Below are 23,225 nucleotides of genomic sequence, written 5' to 3' on the forward strand. Positions count from 1 at the left end.
ATGTGTTTTGAAGTATATTTATACATGCATGATTTATAATTACAAGTTAGCTATAAATGATGATAATATTTATTTATTTATTTTTCATAATATAATAATAATTTAAATAATATATAAATTATTAAAATTTTAAAAAATAATAAATAAAATTATTTCAGTTTCTACTCATTTTTATACTCTTTCAATTCATTTAAGTAATTACACTTATAAATCTATTTTTTTCTTTCATGTTTCTTTCACACCATCAAAATGAAAAATAAAATAAAATAACTAAAACTAAATCTTATTACGGTTTGTTTAAATGTTTGTGATTGACAAATTAGTCCTCACATTAAATTGAACTACTGTTTAGCCATTTTGTCATTTATTTTTAAGAAAATCAGTTTCACATCATCCCTATTTACATGTAACAAATAAACTTTATTTATTTATTTCATATATAAGTAAATTTAATTATTTTTAGTTTATGTAATGATATTTTTTTCTAAAATTCTTAACTTTAATTAATATCTGACTTTTAACTTTTTTGTTTTACTGTAAAGATAGTTTAAGAAAAATACTAATGCATTTAATTATTAATTATTATATATGAGAACGAAGGTAGTATTTCGTTTCCTATATCTAGTTTGCATAGTTCTTGTAGTACGTGAAATATTTTGTTGACTTTTTTTTTCTTATTTTCAAAATGGGATAACATATTTTATGTTGTTTATTTTTTAAGATATGTATTCTTCTCATATTTTTTGTATGGATATAGTTACATCTTTATAAATTAATCTTCAATGATTTTTTAAAAGTTTTTCTTACATTTACGTGATGAACCTCTGACATATTCTCTTTACCTGTCCACTTTCCACACCTTTATGGGTAAAACCTTCATATATTTACTCCATTAGTATGTTTCTCAAAGAGTCACAGTAATTTGTGGAGAAACCTGTGAAAATTTTAGAGAATGTTGAATAAGAATGGGAGTTTGTTAACCCATAAGACCACAAAAATATGTTTATGTTTTATAGAGAATAAGTTAATATGATTTTTTTTCGTACTTTTATTAATTTTCCTATTTTACAAGAATTAAAAATATAATTTATTAGTGTTATTATTATTTGTCAGGTAGCTGTAAGGTGTATGTTGAAGCTGAGAATCATGTCACATCAGTATAGAGACGCAGAGGAATATTACTGTTGGGTAACTTGTCTTGGTGGCTGATGCATGAAGAAGAATAGTACAATGCACTATTTAATTTTTTCATATTTCAAAAGATATTTTTAACCTATAAGTTATACCATTATTTGTACTTTTTACATTCCACACAAAATCTATGAAATGGGGTGAACACGGATTTTTGTCTCACATCTCAGATCATGTGTTTGGGACAAAACCATAGCAATGATGCCTAGGTTCACCCTTCACATATAAGTAAGCAACCAGAGGGAGCCTACAATTTGTTTATGTACTCTTTCTCTCTCTTCTCCTCACTACCAGACACAAGACATGGTTTTAAGTTAACAACTTATGGATAGTACTATCACCCAACAAGAAGTGAGAGAACAAAAACATACCCAACAACAGCATCAGAAGCATTGTGCCCCTTTGGTGAGCCTCAGAAGGTCCACTAATCCTAACCCGGTCTCCATTCTGGTCTTCTGGGTGTCTAAATCTCTTAGAAGTTTGTGTTTCAGAGTTCAACTCTCACAAGGGTTTTGCTTGAGGAGGATTCAGTACCATGGCATGGTGATTAACTCCTCTGTCCTCTATGCTTCTTCTTCTTCTTCTTCATCTGCTTTTGTTGAAGGGAAAGCTGCTGCAATGGAGGGTTTGAGTTTGGTTGAGAAGAATGAGGTTGTTGAAGAAAGTAAAGGAAGTGAAAATGGTGGTAAGAGAGAAACTTTTGCTGATTTGATTGAAGAAAAAGGTCGTGAGAGTAGTTTCAGCTCAGATTTTCTGTCATCAGAGACCACACATGAGGAGCATAGTAGGAGTAGCACTGAGGACTCGTCTTCACCACCTTCGGTGGGGTGGACGATTCAGGAACTTGCTGCATCAGATTGTGCCAGTCCTCATGGCAGTGAAGATGGAGAGAAGAAGCACTCGGTTTTGGAGAATAAGGAGTTTAAGAAACAAGTTTCAGTCTCATCAGGTATTCAACTAGTGTTTTATGCACAAAGTCTCCTTGTTTGTGTAAAATGTATTTTTGGACTATGTTGATTTGGTTAAAATTGATTTTTAATTTCTATATTTTTAAACTTAAAGTTTTGTTCTTATTTTTGAATCTTGATAGACTGTTTTCATGACCCTATACTACATTTTGATTACCAAGGATGCAATTCAGTACATTTCAAAAACTACAAGAACAGAAACTATCATTTTTTTAATGTAGAGGCTGCTAAGAAAAATATTGAAATGTAGAGGCTAACACCAAATTTGACCAAATTCTGAGAGACCTAAAGTACATTTTATCCTTTTCATATCTATGATTTCACTATGATGAGTTCTATGTTTTATGATTTGATTTTGATTCTCACTTGTAGAGATTGAGATGATGAAGGAGAGGTTTGCAAAATTGTTACTTGGAGAAGATATGTCTGGTTGTGGAAATGGGGTCCCTACAGCCTTGGCCATCTCAAATTCCATAACCAATCTGTGTGGTAAGCGAAATGCACATCTGAAGCAAATTCTTACTGTGTTTTCATTTGGTTTTTGTTTATTATTAATTGGTGCAAATTGGTTATGGTGATTTTATTGACTGCTATTCTTGTATATGATTGTGATGGCTCGTTGAATATGTAGCTACACTCTTTGGGCAACTTTGGAGATTAGAACCCCTGCGTTCAGAGAAGAAAGCGATGTGGCGAAGAGAGATAGAGTGGTTTCTTTCTGTCAGTGATCATATAGTTGAATTGACACCTAATTGGCAGACATTTCCCGATGGAAGCAAGCTTGAGGTATATACAGATAGCTTTTTTTGCACTCATGCAGCTGTTTGGTGTACTTTTTAACTATGAAGATGTACTTATTATCCCAATGAACCTTAAGATAACTCTTATTTGGCATTTGAAGGTCAAGAGATGCAGATAAATATTCTTTATTTGAGATGTCAAAACATCTGCATCTCTTGAAGGTCAAGAGTTGCCATTTGCACACACTCTTTTTTGGCATTTGAAAGTCAAGAGTTATGCTGTATGTAAAATATAGACTGTAAATTGAATGGGAAAGCTTCACATTAAGTTATGCAGTAGGTATTAGGTACACTACAAACTACAAAATGACTCAGTGTCGCCTGAAATTGAACTTGAAAGATAACAACGCAAAATGATGCAACTTTGTAATGTAATTTTCTTGATCTAGATAATTTTTAAGACATACATGTCCTTAAAATGCGTTGAATGGATGCTGTAGGTTAGTCATGTTGGTAGTACATTGGATGCAGCAACATATTATCCTCAGAGTTGCCTTTTGCAGTCTAGTTTTAGTTTATTTCTTCTGAACATATTTTAGTTCATTTTGACATCTCAAATGAAGGGTTGTACTGTAGAATTTTACTTGGTTGATTCATATTCTACAAGCAGGTATTTGGATTGAATTTAGTTTTAATCCTTTATTTGACTGTGAATTTCGTTCACCATTCAAAGTGAAGGGTTTTTGTGTGATGGGACAGAGCAATCTGATTTTTTTCCCGTTCTTTCTCTGTTTTGTATTTGGTTAGCATTGCTTGATGATAGAGGGACAGATAAATAGTTTGATAGTTAACAATGTTTATGACATGTGAATCAGGTCATGACTTGTCGACCGCGCTCAGATCTTTATGTCAATCTTCCAGCTCTGCGCAAATTAGATAACATGCTTCTTGTAAGTTTTACAGCACTGAAAAATGCACATCACTAATCAAGTTTCAAGAAGTAGTCCATTCTAAAATTTGGTCTTTTCACAGGAAATTCTAGATAGTTTTGTCAATACAGAGTTCTGGTATGTAGACCAGGGGGTTCTAGCTCCAGATGCCGATGGTCCATCTTCATTTCGACAGGCACTTCAGCGGCAGGAGGAGAAATGGTGGCTTCCTGTACCACGAGTCCCTCCCTGTGGTCTCCATGAAAACTCAAGGAAGCAGTTGCAGCACAAACGTGATTGCACAAACCAAATACTAAAGGCTGCAATGGCCATTAACAGCATCACTTTAGCAGAAATGGACATTCCTGAGTCCTATTTGGAATCTCTTCCAAAGGTATTATGATATGAATGAATAATAATGATCTCAATCTATTCAAAATTTTCAAACATCAAGAGAGAAAATGACATAATGGTGAAATTGCTTATCCAACTCTCTTGCAGACTGCTAGAGTAAGCTTGGGGGATGTTATACATCGTTACATCACATCCGATCATTTTTCTCCTGAATGCTTGCTAGCTTGCCTTGATTTATCTTCGGAGCATCAAGCTATAGAGATTGCGAACCGAGCCGAGGCTTCCATGTATATTTGGCGCAAAAAGACCAACTCCAAGCCCGCAATCAGTGCCAGGTCTAGTTCAAGATCATCATGGGAAATGGTCAAGGATCTGATGGTTGATGCAGACAAGAGGGATTTGTTTGCAGAGAGAGCAGAAAGCCTTTTGCTTTCCTTGAAGCAGCGTTTTCCTGGTCTGTCTCAAACAACCTTGGATACGAGCAAAATCCAATACAACAAGGTTTGCATTCATTATTTCTATGCATGAACAATAAAGTCCTTAGTTTTTGTTTCTCGAATGTCTTAGAACTTGAATCCATTATCTCAATCCTTCAAATTTGTTTATGTCTAGGATGTCGGAAAAGCCATTTTGGAGAGCTACTCTAGAGTATTGGAGAGTTTGGCATTTAACTTGGTAGCACGGATTGATGATGTGCTCTATGTGGACGACTTGACCAAACATTCAGATCAAATCTCTTCTCTCTCAAAAGTTGGTGTAGTAACTCACAAGCAGAGTATGCCAGTTCCATACTCAGTACCTGTCCCGAGCACACCATACAAATCGGCTTTCGGCACACCAGCCCTTTCTCCATCACATAGTAGTCCTTCCAAGGGAGGGAGGTCTCTACTCAACAATGACAACAGCCTCCCCCAAAGAGGGTCAGGGGCGAAGAAATCTTTGACTGATTTTCTTAGCATTGAACCAAAAGGGAGGGACAGTGACAGTTCAATTGAGAATAGACTTGATGAAGAAGTGCCAACATGTGAAACAGATGTGGAGTCAAGTGATTGCGCAGAAGGTAGTGCCAGCCCAAGTATCCTGGACCGGAAATGGCATGTTTGAGGCTATTGATCTTTCATAGCTGAAGCATAGTATTTTTTAACTGCCCTTTTTTATCTTATCTTTGTATCATTTTGTATGTATATATGAAACATGTAGAAGGATTCACACAGTGAAGAGTGGGTAGTGTTTTTGTTATTTACTTCTGGCAGTGATGTGATGCCTCTAAGAGGGATATTTTATGTGTTATTTTCCCATTAACTCAACTTCACTAAACCACTATAAAGGGTATTATAAAAAGAATAACAGATATTGGAATACACAGTGCTAGCATATAATAGAAAAAGAAAACTGAAAAAGATGGGGCATTCCGAGAATTGAACTCGGGACCTCTCGCACCCTAAGCGAGAATCATACCACTAGACCAAATGCCCTGTTTATTAAAATTATGTCAAGTTTTAAAATAACTTATGACTCGGGTGATGTTTCTCCATTTATTCCGATGATGTTGTTTCATTCACCTTACCCATGGCAGATAGATAAACTAAAATGGCCACAAAGTTGTTTAATTCTCCATCTTTTTTTTTATTTCTTTTATGTGATAATTGAAATTCAAAGTTTCAGGCTTTGTTTGGATTGAGGAGGGGATTTGTGAGGAGGGGAGGGAGTGGATTTGTGAGGATTGGAGAGGATGTGTGAGGATATGTGAGGTTGTTTGGATTGAGGGATGATAGAGTGGATTTGTGAGGATGGTTTATTGTAAATTTACAAAATTATCCTTTCTATTAAAAAATATTTAAATAATGAATTTTTTTTTTTTTAGGTTTGAATTAATTAAATATTTTTAATATATAATATTCATAATTATTTATATTTTTTAATAAAAAATTAAAAAATATAATGAAAATATTTTTGTGTTAAATTGAAATAAATTTATTAAATACATTAAAATTTATGAAAATAATATTTATTATTATATTCATTTATTACTTTATATAACTATATATATTGTTGATATTATAATTTTATGTATTTTATTTATTTATTTTTATTATTTATAATTATATGTTGTTATTAATAGTATAATTAAATATTTTTGAAATTATAAATAAATTTATATAATATTAAATTTTATATATTGTAATAAAATAAATGCAAAAGGATATTTTGGTAAAAACACAATAATTCACATCAATCCCTCCAAATCTCTTCATTTTGTGAAGAGTGAAAAAAGCCATCCTCCCTCTCCCCCATCCACTCCCCCACCCTCAAAACCCTTGAAACAAACACAAAAAACACCCCCTCCCTCCTCCCCCCTCCCTCCTCCCCCATGGAAGCAAACACACCCTCAGTCTCGCGAGGTTTATTTAACCTTATTAAGAAATAAAATCCCTTAAAACTTAACGACTAACTCTTTATTTAACTAACATATTTAACATTTAATAAGAAATTTTAACAGAAAGATTAATACGATCAACACAATAAAATTTTAGAAACCTAAATGCTAAAAAGAAAAAAAGTTTAGTAATCTACCTATCATCTCCAATATTTTATTGGTACAAAAATGAATGTTTGCTTAAAAAAATAAATATTATTTTGTTAATAAATTATGTTAATGAGAAGATTAAGATTAATATTGATAGGAATCAATTTATGACTCTTTAACATTATAAAGGAATCTTGATTGTTATTTATAAATAACTAAAACCTATTTTCTTCTTTAATACTAATTTGTTTGTTTAGAAATTAGAGATAATTTATATAAAAAAATAATTCTTTCATTTACTTAGTAGTTATATTTTATTTATTTTCCAGAAAAGGGTTATTGTTTGCTCTTTTTAATGATTTGTAAAAAAAAAAACTGAATTAAGGGCAGATTTACTTTGAGACGGGGCCTGGTCCCTCTAACTTAATTTATATTAATTTTTAATGTGTATTATATTTTAATATTAAAATAATAATGATGAAATTTTATTTACTTATTTTACATTTTAATAAAATATTTTACATGATGTATATTTTATATCATCCGAAAAACAAAACTCGTTTGACTTTAGTCTGAAAGTAACTTTTGCTTAACATTTATAAAAATACAATGCTGAGATTATGATGTGCAAGCCTTTTACTCAAGTTAATAATGTTGATTTTAGTCAAGTCAACGAAGATATGACTAAAATTTAATTGAAGAAAAAATAAATAGAAAAAAGATATGAAAATTTTCAAAAATTTTACTTTTTTAAATAATATTTAACATTCTCTCATTTTAATTAATAAGTCTCATAACATTTTTATTTTTTTTATTCAAATAACATATTTTATCATAAAATATTTTAAATATTTCATTAAAATAAATTATTATGTTAAAATTTTCTAACAAATTTCAATGTAGTTAATTTGATAAATAAAGAATTCCTAGTAAGTGATGTTTTAATATTTTATTAAATAATAAAAAGTGGAATTTTTCTAAAAGATTAGTTTTTTTTTTCAAAATAAATAAATTAAAATTTTAATTCAATTTGGTTTTTATGGATGATTTTAATTTTCTTATGTGTTTTTTTCCTAGAACTTGGCCTTCGTAATTTAAAATATCTGTAATTTTAATTTAACTTTGATTTTTCCACATATATATATATATATATATTCTTTTTATCTTTGTCCAATTTAATTCTAGACCTAATATATTCATTTAAGGTACTATTTAAAAAAAGTAATGAATTAAAGTATAAAATAAAAAAATAAAAGGTTAAACTATAATTTAGTCTTTTTTTTACCAGAAAAATAAAATAAAATAATAGAAAGTATATCTTTGATACTCTAATTCTTATATAACACATCCTAAACATTTACCAACTACATCTACTTGTACAACTCAATACCACACTAGAAATAATAAACTCCTCACACACAATTTAAAATCTAATATTTAAAACATTACTATATATTCCAAAACAAAAAGTTCTACACAGAAGCAAACATCAATATATAAAAACCCAAACCACAACCACAACCACAACGCCACGATAAACACTTTACGTTTTCTTTAATTTTCCACCTTTCAAATTTCAATTCTTATAATTCATGATCCGTAATTTGATCTATGTTCTCCAATACTTAATTTTTTTTAAAGAAACTTGACCTTCTACTTTAAATCTCTTTTTAATTACGCATCTACAGATTTTTTAAACTAAAGTTTCTCTTAAATGGATCTCTATTAATATTATAAATTTTATTTTACATATATTAAAGAGAGTTTATACAGTCGCATAGTTTGTTTAACTAATTGAAGCAGACTTTTTAGCTGGAATATAAGTATACCTCTGATAGATTATATAAGAGTAAGAAAACTTCTCGAATGGATCTCTTCTCGTAAAAGATTATAATTTTTTATTCAAAATTGAACAGGTATAATATATCCTCTCACCTACTTTGCTCAACTATCTTATTATCCCTATAATACTTATAATTGTTTGTAAAAGATAAGTCGGTCATCAAAGTTAAATAACACTTTTTTTATAGAAAGTTTTTTTCTTAGTGTTTAGCTTAAGGTTGGATTGTATGTTGCTAATTTTATATTAAAAAGGAAATGCAACTTATTTAATAAGTGAATACAGGATATGTTAATCACTAAATAGAGGGATCTATCCAAATTTAAAAAAAAAAAAAAAACTAAGTAAATTTTAAGAATTATGTAATATTAATTAATATAACAACTAAGTAAAATTTATAAAATATATGTGAACAAATTTAATTGGTCAATGAGGAGATTTAAGCATAACAATAATAATCATAAATCTAATAGTTTATACACGTTTAAGCTATAAACAAGGTGAATTTATATTTGATTTGCTATGTTACTAATGTATAAAGTGTAGTATTAGGGGGCGGTGGTAGTTGGGGCAAAGTTGGTGGCAGGTTTTCAGAAAGTATATTGGGTCTGCAATTGATTGAGGATGAGGTGGCATCAAACATGGCTCTTGATTTGCACACTGTGGATAATGGCTACATCTGAAAACAAGTAAAACAAAAAGAATTTGTGTTGCTGGCAAAGACACACCTACCTTGATAGGACAATGGGTGGAGCAAAATTGTGTTTACACCTGCTTTTTGTTCCTAAGTGGTGCAAGTGCAAGCTCCATTAATCAGAGGGTGGCGACAGGAGCAAACACTTTCTGAAGCATGTTGGGCTATAAAACCCCATCAGAGGAAAAGGGTGATGGCAGTGTGAAATAGAGAATCAGTTTAACTCAGAGAGAAAGAGAGATAATGGAGGGTGTTGTGAAGTTTGCATGCCTTGTTGGGTTTGTGGTGGTGGTGAGTATTGCAGGGGTGGATAGTGCTGGGGAATGTGGGAAATCGACTACCCCAGATAATGAGGCTTTTAAGCTTGCTCCATGTTCCTCAGCAGCACAAGATGAGAATGCTAGTGTTTCTCAAAGTTGCTGCGCACAGGTGAAGAAAATAGGGCAGAATCCTAGCTGCCTCTGTGCAGTTCTGCTATCTAACACAGCCAAAATGGCTGGAGTCAACCCTCAGATTGCTGTCACCATCCCCAAGCGTTGCAACCTCGCTAATCGCCCTGTTGGTTACAAGTGTGGACGTAAGTTTTATTCTCCCTTCTTTTTTATCAATCAACACACCACTCAAGTTATAATTATAATCATTACAATTCTCAATACAAGTAAAACTACACGTACTAAGTTATAACATCCAACACATGTCTCTGCAATAACACTTTATATGGCTAAAACCGATAGATGAAGAGACATTATGTACTGCAAAAAATGTTCTAAAATATATATGACTAGAAATAAGTATTAAAACGGGTTTCGAATAGTATACTGCTAATTAAGATTACTCTTCATTATTTTTGACGGATTATTTTATAACTAGCTACATCATACATGCATGCAAATTCTGATGTAAAATGGTAACTTTTGCAGCTTACACACTTCCTTAAAAGAGTGAAGGTTGTCACGGAAATGAAAGATGACAGGGCGTACATAGAGTATGGGTGTTAGCTGCTACAAAATTCCATGTTTGTTGTATTGTAACTTTGCAGTGAATAAGACGAAGCAGCTCACTGTATGAATAAAATATGTACTTTCGGTGTTTCCTTTCATGTGCCCATTTAACTCTTTTTTACATTATCCTTCTATATCTGTTTATGACTTGATGATAGATCCAGATATAATCTGTCATACCGATTTTTTTGGTCCAAAAACTGGTGATACAGAAAAAGTTTACGAGTTTAATTACTAAATACTTTGTTCTTCTGTAAGAAAATCATCGCTAGTATAATTTTTAAAACAGCTATTATAAAAATTAACAAATTTATCACATATAAATATAATATTTATGATTGCGTAAAATTATTCATGTACGAGTAGGTTTTATATATACACTTACTCAACACGTTATTCTTATATTTAACCAATCGCAATTTAATAACTAATTAAAATACAATTTTATTAAAATAATGAAAAAGATGAAAGAAGCACATTTTTTCTTACTCTCGAATTTACAAATGTTTATCATCCTTTCCTTACTGCGTCTCAACAAAATTCATCTCAAACTTATACTCATATATATTGAAATTATTTTTATTATTTCACTGAACCCCTTTAATAAATACTTTAGATCGGTTTTAAGACTTACCTTCTCTGTTTAATTCTAACATTTAATTATCGTATAAGTCTTTGTATATATATAGACACACACATTTTTACTCTTGTTGCTTAATTATTAGATTTTTTTCATATTTTATATGCTGCTGCTGTTGTTTCATACTTGGCTTGGCACTTTGCCATCTTTTGTTTGTGTGTGTGAGCTGTGTATATAAAATCCAAACACATAAACACATTCAGCGTATCAAATATATGAAAACAGGAAAAGAGTTGTTAATATCAAAGTGGAACTACAAAATTTTATTTTCTAATTTTGAGACACGAGTTATACAAGAAAATACAAGTAAAAAATAAAAATAAAATTTATCATTTTATCTTGTGGTTATAGGAGAGGGATGAGAGGCCGTGAGAGAGGTCATGATAGAGCTTCGAGGGACGTAATCTTTAGGAGGGAGGAGAGCCAGAGGAGATTCGTAGGCAGCAAGCAACGTCATTCCTCGAGTAACATATGCACTTTCTTTTTTTCTAATTTTTCGGATAGTCATGGGGAGCTCGATATGCTCAATATCTTCTAGAAGTGGACAAAGGTGAAAGAAGTGTTCATCTCACGAAGGTTTAACAGGTGGGGTAGAAGGTTTGATTTTGTGCGATTCCTTGAGGTGGCGAATGTGGTAAGGCTAGAGAAGGAGCTAAACCAAATATGTATAGGTAATATGAAGCTTTACGTTAATATTCCTAGATATAGAAGGAATGTTGGTTAGGAAGCTCTTGGTCCTATAGGCAAGAAGAAAACCTCGTCCTGCTCCTATCTTAAACAGAGTGGAGGAGGGGTAGAAGAGAAAGGAGGTTTGGAAGTGTAATACAAGAAAGCGATCCTCTGCAGAGGTTGTGAGAAGCTCCCCAAAGGAGAAGTGGAAAGGACCCGTAGTTGAGACGAAGCAGCAAGTTCTACCATGGATGGTCAATAGCATGGTTGGTCATATGTATCCTAATCTTACCTTTAACAACTGTGTGAAGAGTTTATTATGGGAGGGATGAGTATGGTTAGAGTGAGATACTTGGGAGACAACTTGGCCCTGTTAACTCCAATGGAAGGAGATTGAATGGAGGAGTTAATTAGGATCAATAAAGAATGGTTTGATAGCTTTTTTGAGATTATAAATCCCTGGTCAGAATCCTTTGTAGCTGGTCATAAAATAGTATGTGCTAGATGTTATGGTTTACCCATCTCTTTATGGAGTAAGGATTGCTTCTCTAAAGTGGTTGGAGATGTGGCTTCTTTAGTAGTTATTGATGAAACCACAGAGGCATGGGATAATCTCAAATATGCAAGAATTTAAGTGAGGCTTCGTAAGTCCGATAGTGCAAGAATCTCTAAGTATTATCGAATTAATGATCAGGTTTACCATATTTCCTTAGAAGTGGAAATCCCTGGGCAAAGAGGTAATCCATGCAAATTTTTATACAAAAACTATGCTTCCTCTGATAGTATATCATCAAAGGATTATGTTGTTGAAGAAACACTGCTCTAGGTGAAATTAGCGATGACAGAGATGGTAATCACGGAGGGATGCGATGGAGGGACGAAGATCACAAAAGGGATACCCAAGAACATTTAATGAAAGCGACAAAAGGGGGGCTATGGGAGGAATGTTTGTCTGTGCATGGTAAGGATGAGCAGAAGAAAGGTGGGCTTCCTTGTAATAAAGAGGATATACGTGTGTAGGCCACCTCTGCTGGTGTGGCAACTTTCCCTGTCCAACGAAAAGTCAACTTTGTGTGCTTGACAATCCAAATGGCTTTGAATAACCTAATTGAACCTATTGAGTCCTCTTTTGACAATGCAGCTAGGCCCAATGCGGGTGAGGCCCATTTGCGAAATAAGGAAGCCCAGACCAAATCGTGTGACATGGGGGGTATCATTTGTGGCAGTGAAGGAGGTTAGATGCAGGAGTTCATAGTGCGAAGGAACACCGATGTCATGAAGGAGAATCCCAGGAAATGCATGAACCTTTGAAAACTCAATTGGAGTGGGAGACGAAGCGACACCTAGAGTCGCCTATTTTGGGCGGAGGTCGGGAAACCTTTATATCTCATACAATTGAAGAGAGCCCACAAACCAATCTCATCAATTGCGGATTTGGCGACGAAGATGTTGGAAGGGTTGGAGCAGAATTGGATTTAGGGTTTAAGCTGCATGGGGGTTGTGGAACGTGCATGGAGGACAATCTCATTGCCCCAGTGCAGGTATGTAATTTGCGAGCATTGTGGGAATTGGGGAAGTCAAGCAAGCGTCCGAGGTGAAGATGAAAAGGGGGAGTTGGGTCCTTGCACTATGGAAATAACTTGTCATCAAGGGTAAGTATAAACTCGAATGTTATCTCTGATGGTGACATTTCTAAGTGTAATAACAGGCTATGGGTGGGAACTTAGACGACTCATTTGAAATGTGGGAGTTTGGTAAACATTTAAGGATGTCTAGTTCTGTGGATGAGGTGAAGGTAGTCAAGGAGTTTGAATGTATGGAGGAAAGGGATAAGTAGACTATGAAGCAGTTTGAGGAGGGAGACTACCAAGGGTGCCTATGATTATTGTCAGTCTTAATATAAGAGGGTTGGGAGGGGGGAGGGTATTAAAGCAAATTATATTAGGAAAATTATTGTAAAGGAGGGCGTGGACTTATTATGTCTACAAGAGGTAAAAACATTTATCCTTTTTTATGACAAATATTTTTCATTGTGGGGAGATAGTAATGTTGGATGGCTACATAATGAAGGTGAAAGTGGTGCAGGGTTTACGTTAACTATGTGGCACAGAGAAGCTTTCTGCTATGATAGTCATATGGTGGGAAAGGGTTACATATCAATCTTTGGCGAGCATATTAAGTCTAAGTCTAAATGTGTTGTAATAAACGTGTATGCAACATGCAACTTGAATGAAAAAGTTGTGCTTTGGGAAAATTTGTTGAGCGTTAAAAATGCACATCTGAATCTAGCTTGGTGTTCAATGAAGTCAGAAATGAAAATGAAAGGAAAGGTGTTAGGGGTAGCCAAAAGAAGGAAATTAGTGGTTTTAATAGCTTCATTGAGAAGAACAATCTGGTATAGCTACCAACAGTCGGTAACAAGTTCACTAGGTACAAAGCAAATGGTTCAGTAAAGAGCAGGCTAGATAAAGTGCTTGTTTCTAATTAGTGGTTCCTAGAGTGGCCCATGTGCAAACAATATATCCAACAAAGAGTGGTTTCGGACCACTGTGCTATACTGGTGAAATCTTTGGTCAAAGACTGGGGCTTAAAGCCTTTAAGGACTATCGATGCATGGTGTATGGAGCTTGGATTCAAGGAGTTGGTGCAGGATAAATGGAGTTCGTATTGTGTATAGGGGGATAGTATTTCCAAACTCAAAGAAAAACTAAAGATCCTGAAGGCAAATCTTAAAGTGTGGAATCAGGATGTGTTTGGTTGCTTGGATACAAACAAGAAAAGGATCCTGAAGGAAATTGAGGATCTTGACATCAAAGATGACAATAATCTTCTCGATGATAATGCTAAATTGAGAAGATTGGATCTCATTAGCCAATTGAAGATGATTGATAAAAATATCGAGTCTCTTTGTAGACAAAAAGCTAGAGCGCAGTGGTTTAGGCATGGATACTCAAATTCTAAGTATTACTATTCAATAATTAGATAGATAAGACTTAGAAATGAGGTCAAAGGAGTCGAGGTAGGAAATCAATGGTGTGAAGATCCTGAAGTTGTTCACAGGGAAGCCATAAAACTATTTGAAGATTGATTTCAGGATGTTGAGTTTAAGACTCTGTCGGAGGAGGATAGTTCAAGCCTGATCTCGATTTTCTCTGAGGAAGAAATAAGGGAAGCAGTTTGGCAGTGTGAAGGCTCAAAAAGCCTTGGATCGAATGGATTCAACTTCACTTTTATCAAAAATAGTTGGGATACTCTTAAGTAGGATGTAGTTGATGTCGTGATTCATTTTTAGGATACGAGGTGCATTCCGAAGGATGTAATGCTTCCTTTATAGCCTTAGTACCTAAAGTAAGAGATCCCTCTAAGCTTGATCAATACAAACCAATATCACTCGTGGGAGCTATCTATAAGATCATTACTAAGGTTCTATCTTGCCGTATTAAGAGAGTTTTGCCTATGATTATTGATGATAATCAATCGACCTTTCTAAAGGGTAGAGGAATGCTAGATAGTGTCTTTGTGGCCAATGAGGCTGTTGAGGAATTTATGAGGTACAGGAGGAGTGGCTTGTGCCTGAAGGTGGACTATGAAAAGGCTTACGACTTGGTAAGGTGAGACTTTCTTCTTCATATGTTACAAAATTGGCTTTCACAGTAGATGGATTAAGTGAGTCAAAAGGTGCTTGGAGTCTGCTTCGGTGTCAGTTTTGGTCAATGGAAGTCCCACTTCAGAATTTAAACCCACTAGAGGGTTGAGATAGAGAGATTCTCTAACCCCATTTCTTTTTCTTATTATTGTTGAAAGGTTGGCTGGGCTAGTAAGGCAAGCGCTCAAGATGAACTTACTTAAAAGGTTTGAAGGTAGGAAGGGATGAGGTTGAAGCTTGCGTGCTACAATTTGCTGACGATACCTTGTTTATGTGTGAAGACTCTTATAATAGTGTGTTTGCCATCAAAGCAATCCTGAGGTGTTATGAGATTGCATCAAGGATGAAAATCAACTTCCATAAATCAAAGTTGGTTGGTATAAATGTTGAAAGTAGCTCCATAGAAGTTTATGCAAAAACTTTAAATTGTACTTTGATGAGGGTACCTTTTAAGTATTTGGGTATAGAAGTAGGAGGAAATCCAAGAAAGAAGCAGTTTTGGGAGCCAATTCTAAATAAGTTACGCGACAAGCTATGTGTTTGGAAATGGAGATTTTTGTCGTTGGCGGGAAGGATTTGCTTAATTAAATTGGTATCCTCTTTTCTACTTATCCTTTTTTAAAGCTTTGACTGCGGTTTATAACAATATTATTAGCATCCAGAAGAGATTCCTTTGGACATGGGGAAGGGATAACATATCTATTTATTGAGTTAGTTGGGAGAATGTTTGCAAATCTATGGAGGAAGGTGGGTTGGGTATTAAAAATATAAGATTGTTCAATAGTGCTCTACTAGCAAAATGGAAATGGCAGTTAATGAGTGATGAAAAAGGAAAGTGTAAAGACAACTTAGTTTCAAAATATGGATTGGAACCAGGCTGACGGCATATCCAGGTGAATCTTTAGTCTTGGTGGTGGCGAGATCTAACCAAAGTCTGCGGTGAGGGGAAGAAATCAAGGTGGTTCTAAGAAGCTTTACAATGGAGAATTGGTTCTGGGGATAGAGCTAGACTTTGGGAGGATAGGTGGTAAGGTAGAGATAATCTCATGTCTTTGTATCCCATGTTGTATTCAATATCCTTGGATCAAGAGGAGACTGTGGGAGAGGTAGGGGTGTGGGATGACTTAGGGTGGAGCTGGCGTCTAAGGTGGAGGAGAACCAGGTTCGAATGGGAAGCTTTGCAAGAAGAAGATTTTTTTAGGAAAATATCTACGAGCATCATTAGTAGGGAGATAAAAGACAACCATATTTGGGGAGGTGATATCACGGGAGAGTTTTTTTATTAAATCTGCTTATGAATGTCTAGCAAACCAAGACTCTAGTCTCCCTGTTGGCATCTTAAAACAATTTTAGCAAGCTAAAGCTTTTCCCAATGCTCTATCTATAGTCTTGAGGGTTCTCTTGAATAAAATGCCTACTCGAAGTAGTCTAATCAGGAGAGGAGTGGTAGTTGGTTCAACCATATGTGAGATGTGCCAAGGCTCGAAAGAGACGACTCAACACTTGTTCTTAGAATGCAGTGTTGCATAAAGGGTATGGTCTTTGTGTTTTAGATGGTTAGGATTCATGTTCGTTCAGAATAAGGACTTAAAGAATCACTTCGAAAACTTCCATTTGGTTCATATGAGTGCTAAGAAAAAATTGATGTTGCATATAAATTTTGCTTTCACAACACCCGTGTAGAGAGAACACATAATCTTAAAGTGCTAAAATGGAAGGAATTATGTGAGTAAAGACAATATAATATCATTTACATGTATCAAAAGAGAATGTTTCACATTTAAATAGAAATCAAAATGCTTACAAATGAACATCAAAAGTTGATTTTGTAATTGGGTAAAAAGTAATTATAAGTACTTTTATTTACTCAATAGGTAATGTGTTGGTGAAACAAAGAGTTTCATGCCTAACTTAATTTTTTTAGATAAGAAATAAATCATAAAGAAAAAAAAAACCAATCAGATGATAAATTGAAAAGATATTTGCAACTAAAGTAATCAACAACCTTATAGTATCACGTATAGCCACAAGAGTAAACATATTAAAATACCCTTAAACCCCTAGTAATAATGAGGTTTACAGAACCCATGGTAATAACGGGGGTTTACAGAACCTCTGGTGATAACAGGGGTTTACAGAACCCCTAGTAATAATGGGGGTTTACAGAACCGTCGGTAAAATTTGAACTTTCAAGGGTTACTTAAAACCCCCGGTAAAATTTGAACTTCCAGAGGTTACTTAAAGCCATCGTAATCCGTTAACGATGTTGCATCTTCCAGGGGAAAAACAAACCGCGGATAATTAACGGGAGTTAAAACCACCATAAACGTTAAAATTACTTTTTCTTGTAGTGATAAAAACTAATATAACTTAAATATATTATGGGTTTGGATAGAAAAATGTATAATTGTAAAAAAGTGTAAATATAGACTAAATTCAAATTGTTTTACTTTTGTACTTGTACAAACAGAGTGTGCATAGATAGTACTTGAAACTGGTTGTGTAATTGTTGACGTGTTGGTGGTTAGGTCATTTCTATACTCCTCCCTCCAAGTCTCATTCTTTAAGTGTTGGTGTTTAGTCGGGATTGACCTGAAAAAGATACACTGACAATCAAGTAAGTATTCGGTGTACAAAGTGTATATTAAGAACTGATTAAAAACGTACCTTATACCTCTGTAAAAAGTTTATTTATAGTGTTTAGTTTAGTCATGAGCTATCGATTGTAATGGGTCAAATCTATCGTATATCAGTGTTAGCTTTATTCTGGGAGGTTTCCTGATTTCTTACAGTATTACTTAGATTTGGTGGGATATGTCTTGTATTTTCAGAGAGTTCTCTTAACTTCCTTAACTATTATTTATTATAACTGATTTAAATGTGTTTTCAATCGGTCGGTCGATTACTGAAGCCTAGTAACATAGCTCGTTTAGTACTGGTATAATTTTTTAAATATTTTTGTTTTGATATATTAATTTAAATTTTTTAAATTAATTTTTCTTATTTAGATAGAGCAGTTTAATTACTTATAATAAATACAATTAAAAATATAGTCCATGGTATTTTGAATGTTATTTTTCTATCAGAAGAACATAAGATTTTGCTCATTAAAATTGATACGAATTTTTCTCAATTGACATCAGCAACTATTATTTTCAATTCATATTATCCATAATTATTTCAGCAACTACAATTAACATTTATAAAAAAATAATATCAAGTGTGAGAGTTTGGAAACTAATTTTGATTGTGAGAGTTTGAAAAGTAATTTGGATTGGTGATTTGGAAATATAGAAATAAAGTAATTTTTAAAAGAAATAGTAACGGTATTGGAAGTGTTTGGTTTGATTCAACTTAATATCTTATATTAAGTTTCAATAACGACTTTGTAGTTATTCGGTATTGAAATTCCTAAACCATGGCAAAAATATGTTAGTTATATGACCATGGCAAAAATATGTTAGTTATATAGTGAAATTATTCTCAAACATGGTTATGGTACTTCCAAATCCTACCTAATCAAGAAATATATATTAGGAGTAAGCATGACCTAGAACGAGTTCTAATCGTCCCAATTCAACTTTATCTTAATATTTTCTTTAACCCTTTTACATTAAAAATAAAAAGTATTTAATAAAAAATAACATTTATTTATATAAATTTGTTGATTTTAAAATATATTTAATTTTATATTTATTTTATTGTATAGTTGAATTAAATTGATATATCATGTTATAAAGTTAGTTGATCCAATTTGATAGCACTTATTAAGTGTTCATCTTAATATTGGACCAAAAACTACAGAGACACAAAAATCTTAAAGACGAGGAGAGAGAAGGAGTGGTAGATGTGGTGTCCCACATGGATGCAAAAAATATTATAGAAGTGTTGCAACATGTTACTACATAAATAAGCTTCCAAGGTGGTGGACCGTGCACTCTGTTAAGGGGTGTTTAAACTTGTAGCACTGCGTGGCATTTTCTTGGCTTCCCTATCATTCTTTTCACTACTACTTTATTATTCCCAGTACGGCAACATCTATTTATTACCCATCAATCTGCACCAACAATAACCAAGAATCTATCACCTTCCCAACACCATCACTGAATCATGTGAATAAAGGAAAAACAGATGAGTGGCATGGTTTGATGATCGTGATTTCTCACCTTCAAAACTTTGAAAACTATTTGGCGTGCTAATTAGAATCACAATAATGCTCTAAACACTCCCTTCATACTTTAGGATAGCCAAATCCTCCTTTACATGATGAAGTGTCACATCTTCCCTCTATCTAACATGAAATGTTACATTTTGGAAGGGTGGAAAATTTTATGTAAAAAATAATCCATGAATCAAAACTTTACCAAGAGATACTGTTAGCAAGGATAAAAAAGCATGCAAAGCTTGGTCAGAAAAAGAAGATATAATGAAAACAAAAAATTAGAAGGGTAAGCAATAAAAGGGACTTCCCTCACATGGTAAATTAGTGATATCAGCTTCATAAGAGCAGGCAGATGATATATATATATATATATATATATATATATATATATATCTGTGTGTGTGTGTATATATACATAAATGATCAGTTTTCACTTACAACATCTGAAATACAAAGTAGAGGGGAAACCAGTAAAAGAGGGTTTCTCCCATTAAAGTAAAAGCTTAAAAGCTTCAGCCACATAAGAGAGTAGCTGATGATGATGCATGAAGTTCCTATACCATACAATACAACTTTTACATTACCACAGTTTTGAGTACTATACTCTTTACATGTTATTGGAAAGAAATGCGTATGATGCTACGGGTTCATACTGCGATTCAGTTGTGGCTGGAGAAAGCAACTAGCCAAGCCATCCACAACGTTCTCCATATTCATAACTTGTCCACGCAACAAAAGATGGCCTAAACTGCTAAACTATCTTCTCATTTACCTGCATAAATGCAAGCAACTAATAACAAATCATAAAATCAAAAGATGTTACATATAAAATAGGAAACGTAAATAGCAGTTCAAAAATATGGTCAAATGTATATGGATTGTATGTATATATATATTAAAATGAATAAGGTCTTCATCTCATGACCCTTCTTCTTTCTTCACTTTTCCTTATGAATTTCTATACTATGCAACTGTGGAAGCTGCCTATTTACAAATCTTCACCAAAGATTTTCTAAATAAGAAGAAATAACACAATCTAGTATATAACTCTAGATTGTGCCTAAATCACAATGAAACATCAAAAGCTTACAGGATTTGCATGAATTATACTCCACACTTAATCTATTACCAAATCACATAATTAGAGTTTTTCATGACATTTATCACCTATGGAAGCAATTGTCTCCTTCGTATTTTCATTTACTTTATCACCACTCAATTGGAGAGTAAGATCAGGTAGTTCCATGTTTTTCTTCTAGTTTCTGATTCAGCCTAGTTGATTTCAAACCCTTCATAATCCTTTTGTTCATTTTCCAACGCTTCTTTGATTTCAAATAAACCATACTAAGTAAAAAGTTTAAGGAAATGAAAAATAATCAGATATCTAGAGTACAATTTGGCAAAAGGCTATAAGAAGCTCGTATACCTTAAAGGAGTATATCCCTTGGCAAGTGTGATCTTAATAATACAGACTCCCTGTGGATAGAAGTTACAAGACAGAAAATGAATAAAAAAACTTGTGACCGACGACTAGAAAAGTAGAGGCCAATTGTGAAATTAATACTACAAACCTCTATTTTATATATAATCTTACCTTGCCACCAGTTTCCTCTTGAAGCACTTCCTGGATCATCTTCAACCTCATCTTTCTTGTACATCTAAATAAAAAACATGTTAGGCTTTCCTAATAGTATGAAAAAAAGTGTCAAACGAATAAAGTACAACATACACAAATAATAACTAATTACTCTTGGTTAGATATCTCAAATTGTCTTAAACTATATAAAGGGATCAGTTTAACAAGATAATTACATTTGATTTGAGTTAGCAAGACATGATTGTTTTCATACTCACATATATACTCTGGTCTTTTGTTATACGCTCTGAAAATAACTATATAAATACAAACAATAGTAACTGTAATCACCATAGAATTGAATCCCGAATCCTGTGTATTCATAGGACGAGAATATATGTCCTGGCCACCATAATGTATTGATGAGCTGAGCTGACATGGTTGAACTTTTTGTTCCTGATATATAGAACTCATATCCTTATGTGCTGTGTTCTGAATTTCACCATCACTTTCCTTGCTGATGTAATCTGTATTCACAGCAAAGAAAAATTGAAAAAAAATAATATTCAATGATTAATCTGAAGCTTTTAAGGAATTGAAATATTGAATACATATCCATTACGTACGGTTCCATCCACATATGAAAATATCTTGACTTAAAAACAGTTAAATTCTATTTGAAACAAAGTATTTATATGAATTTTTAATATAAAAGTATTAACTGGTTCTCAGAACTCTGGAATGTGTAGTAATTTGGTGAATTGAATCAAGGACACACTACTAAGGATGCAGTAAGCATATACTGAGACATAACAAGGAAAATTCTAAACAGGCATCAAAACAGAGCCAATAGATAATGTGATCTTTTTTTTAATATTACATTTTAAAACATTTGCCAAAAGTCTATAGAAACTTGACAAAACTTGTAAGAAGAGTGACCAAACTTGAGTATACTAACCAGGATTACCAATTTTTGAGCTCCACCACTCACTTGCAGTTTTCTTACTTACTTCAGAACACAGAGACTCTCTCCCTAATACCTGAATCATAACAAAATGATGATGGTGGTGGATATTGCTTAATGACACATCAAACGTTAAATCACAAACCATAGTCCATAGCAGGACAACAAAGCATCATAAAACACAGCCAAATCCTTCATATCAAGAATAAAATGCACATAAGCAAAAATATATTGAATTAAATTGAACTATCAAAAATCAAACCAAACAAACATCATACCTTAGATGGTGGAGAAAACATAGATTCAAAAATTCCAGTTTCAGATAGTTCATGGGACTGATTGGACCCAAAGAGCTCAGAAGTAAAAGAAGAAGAACCCATTTGCTTCCTTCCTTCCATTTTTCAAATATCACCACCCTTTAACCTCTGTGTCAATAATCTCTGCCTCACCCCTTCAACCAAGGTTAAAACTTCACGTAAGAAACCCCCCCACAAAGAAACATCAAAGACCGCCTCAGAATAACCTTGTTATGAGAACAAGGAAACAAGAAAAACAAAGGAACCCAATTGAGGTTTCTCCTTTTCCTAGGAAACAAACAGAGCGAACAAGGCCAGAGAAGGACACGTGAAAGGGTGGTGGCTAAAGAGAGAGAGAGGAAACGTTGTAATTGAAACGTTTGATCACACCTATTTATTTTATAAGGTGGAAAAGTAAGGTTCTGTGGTGAAAATTTCGGTACTTTAATGTAATTTTTGTGATTTCCTTTCTTTCTTTCTCATCAGAAAAACTCAGAGAGAACAGATATGGGTGTGACTCTCTCTGTTTGATCACCTTCAAGAGACATTCATAGTGTCAAGAGGCTCAACAGATGAATGCCACGTGGATAGGTGGGTCCACTAGATGGAGCCTAAAAGCAAAATCCCAATCTTTTACTCTCCTTATTGGATAATGACAAACCTACCCTTTTGCCCATTGTTTTCTTGCAGACCTTCACTTTTGACTTGTTTCTGAACCATTATTTCCAAGTTCAAGGTCAATTAAATTTTACAAAATATTTAAATAATCCCTAAGAGTTATTATATAATATTTTAGTTAATTTTATATGGGTCTTATTTTATATATATATATATATTTAATATTATTTTAACATTTTTTATTGTAATAAGAAATCTATTCATATTCTAATAACTTTTAATTGTTGATAAAAGCATAAAAAAATATTTTTCAATTTTTAAGGTTAAGAATTTTAAATTTTATAACGCATATTCTAATAGCAAGATATTATTTGTCATATATGATAAAATGTCTATTTTGATAATAATTA

The 23,225-nt window shown here is 33.2% G+C and overlaps 3 protein-coding genes, 1 long non-coding RNA gene and 1 other non-coding gene across 5 annotated transcripts; 2 read left to right on the top strand and 3 right to left on the bottom strand.

Moving 5' to 3' along the window:
* Positions 1-1,128: 1,128 nt before the first annotated feature.
* LOC137823987 (rop guanine nucleotide exchange factor 7-like) lies at positions 1,129-5,484 on the top strand. The gene is made up of 7 exons (XM_068629393.1): positions 1,129-2,140; positions 2,532-2,648; positions 2,791-2,945; positions 3,775-3,849; positions 3,932-4,222; positions 4,330-4,683; positions 4,795-5,484. The coding sequence occupies exons 1-7, from the start codon at positions 1,516-1,518 to the stop codon at positions 5,284-5,286; spliced, it is 2,109 nt and encodes a 702-aa protein (XP_068485494.1). The 5' UTR covers positions 1,129-1,515; the 3' UTR covers positions 5,287-5,484.
* Positions 5,485-5,585: 101 nt separating this feature from the next.
* Positions 5,586-5,657, bottom strand: TRNAP-AGG (transfer RNA proline (anticodon AGG)). Its single transcript has one exon. It is a non-coding gene; the product is annotated as a tRNA-Pro (tRNA).
* A 3,548-nt stretch (positions 5,658-9,205) lies between these two features.
* Positions 9,206-10,336, top strand: LOC137823988 (putative lipid-transfer protein DIR1). The gene is made up of 2 exons (XM_068629394.1): positions 9,206-9,820; positions 10,164-10,336. The coding sequence occupies exons 1-2, from the start codon at positions 9,487-9,489 to the stop codon at positions 10,178-10,180; spliced, it is 351 nt and encodes a 116-aa protein (XP_068485495.1). The 5' UTR covers positions 9,206-9,486; the 3' UTR covers positions 10,181-10,336.
* Positions 10,337-19,040: 8,704 nt separating this feature from the next.
* LOC137825947 (uncharacterized) lies at positions 19,041-19,575 on the bottom strand. Its single transcript, XR_011083382.1, has 2 exons — positions 19,366-19,575; positions 19,041-19,256 (listed from the first exon to the last, which is right to left on the bottom strand). It is a non-coding gene; the product is annotated as an uncharacterized lncRNA (long non-coding RNA).
* A 198-nt stretch (positions 19,576-19,773) lies between these two features.
* Positions 19,774-22,717, bottom strand: LOC137825946 (uncharacterized). Its single transcript, XM_068631765.1, has 6 exons — positions 22,180-22,717; positions 21,896-21,977; positions 21,289-21,464; positions 20,956-21,019; positions 20,788-20,837; positions 19,774-20,133 (listed from the first exon to the last, which is right to left on the bottom strand). Exons 1-5 carry the CDS (start codon positions 22,297-22,299, stop codon positions 20,821-20,823), a joined length of 459 nt encoding a protein of 152 aa, XP_068487866.1. The 5' UTR covers positions 22,300-22,717; the 3' UTR covers positions 19,774-20,133; positions 20,788-20,820.
* Positions 22,718-23,225: the final 508 nt, after the last annotated feature.

This window comes from Phaseolus vulgaris, chromosome 8 (genome assembly GCF_000499845.2).
Source record: "Phaseolus vulgaris cultivar G19833 chromosome 8, P. vulgaris v2.0, whole genome shotgun sequence".
NCBI lineage: Eukaryota > Viridiplantae > Streptophyta > Magnoliopsida > Fabales > Fabaceae > Phaseolus > Phaseolus vulgaris.

Excerpts from the sequence above, each read along its gene's own strand:
- LOC137823987 (XM_068629393.1), top strand. The coding sequence starts at position 1,516 with ATGGATAGTACTATCACCCAACAAGAAGTGAGAGAACAAAAACATACC. Across the intron at positions 2,649-2,790 it reads TTCCATAACCAATCTGTGTG|CTACACTCTTTGGGCAACTT; the intron begins GTAAGCGAAATG and ends TTGAATATGTAG. Across the intron at positions 2,946-3,774 it reads CCGATGGAAGCAAGCTTGAG|GTCATGACTTGTCGACCGCG; the intron begins GTATATACAGAT and ends CATGTGAATCAG.
- LOC137823988 (XM_068629394.1), top strand. The coding sequence starts at position 9,487 with ATGGAGGGTGTTGTGAAGTTTGCATGCCTTGTTGGGTTTGTGGTGGTG.
- LOC137825946 (XM_068631765.1), bottom strand. The coding sequence starts at position 22,299 with ATGGAAGGAAGGAAGCAAATGGGTTCTTCTTCTTTTACTTCTGAGCTC. Across the intron at positions 21,978-22,179 it reads TGTTTTCTCCACCATCTAAG|GTATTAGGGAGAGAGTCTCT; the intron begins GTATGATGTTTG and ends GTTATGATTCAG. Across the intron at positions 21,020-21,288 it reads ATTCGGGATTCAATTCTATG|ATGTACAAGAAAGATGAGGT; the intron begins GTGATTACAGTT and ends TTTTTTATTTAG.